At 36.9% G+C, this 7,287-nt stretch overlaps 1 protein-coding gene across 1 annotated transcript; it reads left to right on the top strand.

The window, feature by feature from the left end:
- The first annotated feature begins 1,189 nt into the window (after positions 1–1,189).
- LOC137049371 (membrane-spanning 4-domains subfamily A member 8-like) lies at positions 1,190–6,691 on the top strand. The gene is made up of 8 exons (XM_067427919.1): positions 1,190–1,250; positions 1,341–1,528; positions 1,903–2,007; positions 2,100–2,168; positions 3,994–4,149; positions 4,385–4,498; positions 5,029–5,109; positions 6,495–6,691. The coding sequence occupies exons 2-8, from the start codon at positions 1,361–1,363 to the stop codon at positions 6,567–6,569; spliced, it is 768 nt and encodes a 255-aa protein (XP_067284020.1). The 5' UTR covers positions 1,190–1,250; positions 1,341–1,360; the 3' UTR covers positions 6,570–6,691.
- The last annotated feature ends 596 nt before the right edge of the window (positions 6,692–7,287 follow it).

The following is a 7,287-nucleotide window of genomic DNA, read 5'->3' as shown; positions in this document are numbered from 1 at the left end:
GGTTCTCCGGTGAAAAAATGGCGTTTGGGGGGTAAAATGTGTGGTATTTTGGCAAGGTTGCCTGCTAAAATTTGCACTCCAGGGTCTATATATCACATAATAGTCGCTTCAACCCGCAGACATAGAAAAGAACCCGCGGAAAAAAACACGGACTTGGCATCACAGTGCAGTTGAGCTCTGTTGACATTTGACAAGTAACGTTATGCGTCGCTTCGTTGCTCTGATTGGTTGTAGGTCTGTCCAATTGATGTCTTTCCTGGTTCGGTTGAAACACGCCTCATAATCACAGCCCAATGGAGCAGTTTCAGACTGATATTCTGACTAGAATTGAGTATGACCACGTCAGGCTAGAAAAATGTAGGTACCAGTATGTAAAGTGTCTTCCAAAACCCAACCACAAAATGCTGAATGTTCCCTCTAAACGTGCACTCGTGGTCAATGAAAATGTTTCTATGTATTTTATTTACGTAGGCCTACATTTATTTGTAAATTAATCAACATAATACTATACATTGTTTATTTCCGTAATGTAATTTGAAATGTGTAGAGTAAATTAAAAGAGAAGTGACTGTTTTATACATTATTTCTGTTATGGAAATGTGTAGTATGAATAAAAGAGAAGTGATTGTTCTGTACACTGTTTATTTTGCAAGTTATAATTTGTACATGAAACAAATTCTTCTATTCTTTTATTTTGTTGTCATGTAAATTAAAATGTGTAAATGAAAATTTTCAGTGTGCGCAACAGTATTACGCAGTAAAGTGAAAATCCTTTGTTTTTAAACAGTGAGTTCATGTATTTAAATGAGACTGTAGTTACAACACAACAATAATGTTTTGTTCAAATTCAAGAGGACAATGAATGCTAATAGCTTCAGACTTTTTTTAAGGTTTAATCAGCCACAGAGTGTTTCCCTGCTTTCATTGGGGCATTTTAAATCACATTGCACTTAGTATTTTACAATATTTACTGTTTTCAAATTACCATTGCTTGTTATAAAGTACAACATAAACATATGTATAAATACTTCTGTTTTTTTTTTTTTTTTGTCTTTTTTTGTTGTAACTTCTGTTTCCCATAATGAAAGGGCCAGCTTTTCAACCTTTCCTAACCACCAGAGCTCCACCTGCTTCCTCTTTTATTCTTATAAACATACATCTCGCATACATCTTGGCTTATATCAGAAGAGTGGACTGAACTACAGAGCAAAGTGCATCACAAACAACTGAAGAGAACAATTTTTTTTCTGGTAAAACTACACTGCAACTACACATAGACAGTCTATTTTATAATCATATCTGGTACATGTTTTGATTTACTATGATTTTGTACGGGTCAGTTTCAGATTCTGAATCAAAAATGTCTCGCCCTGCCGCGAACTCTTCGACGGTTGTCATCCAAGTTCAACCACCAACACCAGGGACTGGGACAAATGCTCCTGTGCCTGTTTATGTACAACAGCCAGCAGGAGTTTCACCTCTTCAAGGGATTCAGCCATTTCTGAGAGGCCAACCAAAAGTACTTGGGGTGAGAAATTGTTCATAAACCAAAATAATTGATTTTTATGCACGTGTCAGTTTGAGGTAATGAAAAAAATTCTAAAAACGAGCGATACACACATGAACAAAACACATTTTTATTGAAGAATGTGACACTGCTTTGGTGACCATGCAGAAAAGACAATAAAAGACGAGGCTTATAATTGACAGACTAAAACAGTAAAAATTAGTGTATCAGTCACAGAGAAGAATGTTTTAGAAGCAATGGACGAATTAGTATGTGTAGAATGAGAGTTCCACACAGGTAGAATCGTTTTTGGATGTTTTCCTCATACAAGTGTTGTTCCACAAAATGTAATATTGTTTTGCTTGCTCTTTTAAAGCCTCTCTTGTCTTTCACAGACTGTCCAGATAATGATTGGTCTGTTGATTCTCCTGTTGGGAATCGTGTCTACAATAGATGCAGGATCTATTTTTGCCTATTTTACTTTCTGGGCATCTATCATTGTAAGAAACATTTATACAATTTAGTATCTTTTATAATACTAGTTACATATTCCATCAGAAGTCTCTATTTTTGTCTTTCTCTCTGCTCTCAGTACATTATCACAGGCTCACTCTCCATTGCTGCAGAAAACAATCTGAATTCACCCTCCGGTTTATGTTTGGTAAGTACACAAATACTTTTTTTGAGCTGGGTGTCCAAGAACTGGTGTTGCCTGAACCCTATTGTGTTTAAACTTTTTTTCTGTACTGATTTGTTCTTCCTTATTCTGTTATAAAAATAAATACGTGTCATGGCTCAACTGCATGCGTCGAACACCTGTGTATCTGTGAATGAGTCAAAAGAAGCATAGGGCTGTCCTTTTGGGGTTTGGTACGCGTGACAAAAAACGTTCTGTTTTAAATAAATGGGGAGTGATTGACAGAAACAGAACAGATGTGAAAGAACTAATTAACATTTAGGGAAACTAACTAAAGAACTAAGGCAGACAAAACAGGAAACCAACACAAAACCAAACCTGAACATAATCGTTACAATGGGCATCAGCGACCGTAACCCAAACTTGTCAATGAGGTCCCAAATGTGCTCTTCTACCCAGGCACACAGACAGATCTATCCAACAATAGGTGGTGCAGAAGTACATTTAAGGATTTTTCCCTTGAATTTTCAAATTAATCTCACAAATTGTATTTCTGTCTATAAAAATGTCAGCCATTTAGGATTTTCTGTGGGGAAAAAATCCTAGACTGTTGGTCCAATCTTCACAAAATCGAGCTCATTGCAGTTAGGGATATAGCTGGCAAAAAAAATTAAGTGAATCAAACAGTCTGGAAATGTAAATTTTTATACTTTATTTTCTGAATGAATGAATGAATGAATGAATGAATGAATGAGGCATTTATATAGCGCTTTCAAATGTACTACTGTACACCCAAAGCGCTTCACACTCATGTCAGGGAACCAACATCCAAACCTAATTAACCTATTAGTAGACTACAGGACATTTTGAGAATTCACAAGAAATTGTGCCAAAGTTGAAGCTATAGGAGGCGCTACAACTGAAATTCCTTAAAGGGTTAGTTCACCCAAAAACGAAAATTTCCCAATGAATTACTCGCCCCAAAGTCATCCTAGTAGTATATGACATTCTTATTTATATTAAAAATGTCCTGGCTCTTCCAAGCTTTACAATGGCAGTGACTGTTGGGTCATTTTTGAAGTCCATAAAAGTGCATCTATCCATCATATAACTGCTCAACACCGCTCCGATGGGTTAATAAAGGCCTTCTGAAGTAAATCAGTTCGTGTGAGGAAAATATCCATATTTAAAATGTTATTTAGTAAAATTACTAGCTTCTGCAGACAGTGAAAGAATAACTACTGAACTGACAAAGTTCTTTACTGTCTGCTGGAAGCTAGGTATCTTACTTACCATCTAAAATATGGATATTATTCTCACACAAACATATCACACACCCAAGCAACATTCACTGCCCTTTATAATGCTTGGAAGAGCCAGGAGATTTTCTAATAAAACGTCTCGGTTACGTATGTAACCCTCGTTCCCTGAAGAAGGGAACGGAGACGTACAATTCGTCGGTTCAGTTCCAACGTACGTCGAACGTGACCGACTGAAAGGGAACTGATTGTATTCGTCTGAAAGAAGAATGTCATATACACCTAGGATAACTTGAGGGTGAGTAAATCATGGGTTTAGAAAATTAGGATTAGGAAAGCTGGGACTCAATTTGGGACAACCGTGCTGCATGTCGGCACGCTACCCACAAGGCTATCAACTTGCTTGCTTGATTGATTGGTTCATTCATTCAATTCATTAATTCGTTCAGTTAGTCAAGTAGTGTAATTTTATCACACTACATTGATTTTTTCCTAATTTATTAATCTGTTTATTTATTAAAAGGACTGCATATTAATTAACATTTCTGTCAGTATGCCAATTTAATGTTGTTGTTGTTTTTTTCTTATAGGTGAAAGGTTCACTTGGGATGAACATTTTCAGTGCTATAACTGCAGGCGTTTCCTTTATCATAATTTCAATGGATTTGGGTCTAGGGCCATTCAACAAGTATACTTACTGCTACAATTATGATTGTTATATTAAACCTTATTTTGGGAAGTATGAGGTATGCCATCAACTTTTATATTCACATTTATTTAGTAATAACAATAAGATCAATTAAGTAGCTTTAAATCTCTTGCTATTACTGATCATTTACAATGCAAGGCATTGTCATTATACATTTATTATAAATTTAGTAGAGTTTGACCTATACATGTATTACTATATGAACCTTGTCTGAGGATACAGTGCCAGTGCCATTATTATTACCATCATTTTTATTTTGTTATTATTCACAGAATCTCTTCTGGGGAATTAGTGGTGTATCATTGGTATTCTCCATCCTTGAGTTTATAATCTCCATCTGGCTGTCAGCATTTGCCTGTAAAGCCGTCTGCTGCTGTTATCCACAGGTGAGTGATACGTCAAGTTGGGTTTCAAAACCTTTTTGTCAGTTCAACTCCTCAGATATGTACATATAATGGAAAAAGTTTACTTTAAGGGTCTTTACACGCTTCACATTTCAGGGTTCACGCTTTACATAATAAAACACTAAAAAAAAGTTACAATGCAAATATTTATTTCTTAAATTCTTCACTTTTCAAACGTTCAAACCCTCGAACTTTTAACATGCAAAATGACCAAGCTTTAATCTTGAATCCAAAAAATGATGGAAACTTACTAATAAGTAAGGGATAATGTACACCCAGCCGGTTGTTATCGCAGAATAAACCCCGACAGAGTGATCAGGACCCCGACGTGAAGCAGAGGGGTCTTGCATCACTCTGAAGGGGCTTATTCTGCTTTCTTCTACTCGATTTAAAGAACATTGGCAGACAGTTTCAGAATTAAAGGTTTAAAGACATTGCAATAGAGGGTCAACGCATTGCGTGGCGTTTCACAAAAAGAAGCCATAAAACTTTACATGTGTATCTTTCCACAGGTGCCGTTTGTTCCACTAGTTGTAACTGCACAACCGTGTGATTTAAGGCCCAATCATTTCCATGATCTTAACAACTCAGGGGTAAGAGAAGCTTGTAACCCCAGTTTAAAGGATTAGTTACTCCAGAATAAAAATGTACTCACACCCATTGTTATGGAGGGACTGAGGCGAGAGGCGTGCAGATCGATATGCAAAGGCTTTATTTACAAAAAATGTGTTCAGAACAGGCAGGGGTCAAAAGAAAACTGTTTGTTGACCCTCGTCTGTTCCTTTAATGCTCATTGTCTTGCCCATATCAAACTGAGATCATAGTCTACTGGACAAGGCAAGAGGGTAATCAAAGTAACCAGGCTAAAGTCCATGTGTGAGTCAAACGGTATCTGATTAGGGTGAGACGAGAGAGGGGTAATCCGTGACGAGCAAGAGTCCAGGGCAGGCAGAACACAGGAAACCAGGCTAGGATCAAAACGTAAGGCAAACAAGGAAGAGTAAGGCCACATTTTTAGTGTATTTTTGTGGCAGAATTACAGCGCTACACACTGGTCCGGCATGTATACTACATCATTGTGAGTTGGTTTCAGTGGTTTTGTGTGCAAGCAGATATTTCTTGAGACCACGGGGAAAAAAAGATTGGATTGGGAAAGCTCTGGCTTCCTGTGGATGTGGCCTAAGGCTAGACAAGGAACACTAGGATTCGCTCTGTAAAGATGCTATCAACTAGACAATATACGCTAACAATACTTGGCGATCGGAACTTGTGTATCATTGTTTTATAGCCCTTGTGATTGACTACAGGTGCGGACATAATTAAAGCGATGGAACATGGGAAATTGTCGTCAGGGTAAACATGTAACGGTGTGTGCAGCGGAAACAGCAGGCGTAGGATACGTGACACCCATGTCATCAAAGAAGTTGATGTCTTTTTTTTTCTTCAGTCAAAAAGATTTTCGAGGAAAACATTCCAGGATTTTTCTCCTTATAGTGGACTTCACTGGGTACAAATTGCAATTTCAATGCAGTATCAAAGAGCTCTACAAGACAGGGTCTTATCTGGTCAAACGATCAGACATTAAGTCTTAAAAAAATGAAAACAAAAACTAATTTTACTTTTTAACCACAAATGCTCATCTTGTACTAGATCTGCAATGTGCCCCCCCCCCCACCACATTTCGTTTACGGTTATAAATTAGGGTTATTAATTTCTTTTTGCTGAAAAAAGGCATGAACATCTTTGATAACATGGGTCTGAGTTAACTATCATGATTTTTTTTTTATTCTGTAGTGAACTAATCCTTTAATTGAACTTGAGTACTCTAAACAAAATCCACAAAATAATATATGATTTGGATTAAGTGTCCATTTACTGCAAATTTGTAAGGTAGTAGTGTAAATTCCTGTTTAATATATTTTTCAATAAATAATTAATCCATAAGCAAGAAAGTTAATCAGTTTTCTTTTTCTTCTAGACACCTGCAGTCAGCAACCTGCCCATGTATCACTTTCCTGCAGAAAATCCTCCACAATACAGTGAATATAAATAAATATGAATATTAAAATCGACAGAGGACAGAGTTGAGGTTGTGCTTTTGTGGAACACATGGCTTTTCCCAATAATTTTTCTGCCCATTAACTATTTGTTTTCTTTAAATTTAGCCAATTCTGTTTTATTTGCCTCTCTCATTCTTTCAGAATAAAATAAAAATAAAAAATGTTTTACAAGACCTTGTATTTTTTTCTTTTTCAAATATTAGAGAGATAACGATAGCAAAGGTTTGATTCATAAAAATATGATCTCCTTTCAGCATTATAAAATATGCAAACTCTTGCGTGTACTTTTTGTGCGCAAAAAAACGAACAAAAATAGACTTTAGTCAACAATTTCTTTAAGCCTATGTCAGTCTCTTACACTGTTGACGCAGTGTAAACAGTGGTGTTTCCTAGTTCAGGTGCTCACATGAACAGCGTCAGCCAATGGTAAGCAGGCATTCTGGAAGTGCTGCACTGTTTATACACAGGCTAAGGTGCACCAGAGGCCTGTTGCATGAAGCTAGCTGAACAAACTTTGAGTTTCTGAGTAGGTTTAGAGTTGACAAATCCAGATAAATCCAACCTGGTGTAGATCAAGTGTAACCGTTTCCCAAAGCTTGGTATAAGCTTTCTCTGTCAACTCAGGTTTAATCCAGAGTTAGCGATTAACTCTGAAGCGCGTGCACCTGAAAGTGACACGTGCGGCAAACAGCCAATCACAGTGTCTGTGTG

This window comes from Pseudorasbora parva, chromosome 20, assembly GCF_024679245.1.
Source record: "Pseudorasbora parva isolate DD20220531a chromosome 20, ASM2467924v1, whole genome shotgun sequence".
NCBI lineage: Eukaryota > Metazoa > Chordata > Actinopteri > Cypriniformes > Gobionidae > Pseudorasbora > Pseudorasbora parva.
This window is presented reverse-complemented; position numbering and strand designations above follow the sequence as displayed.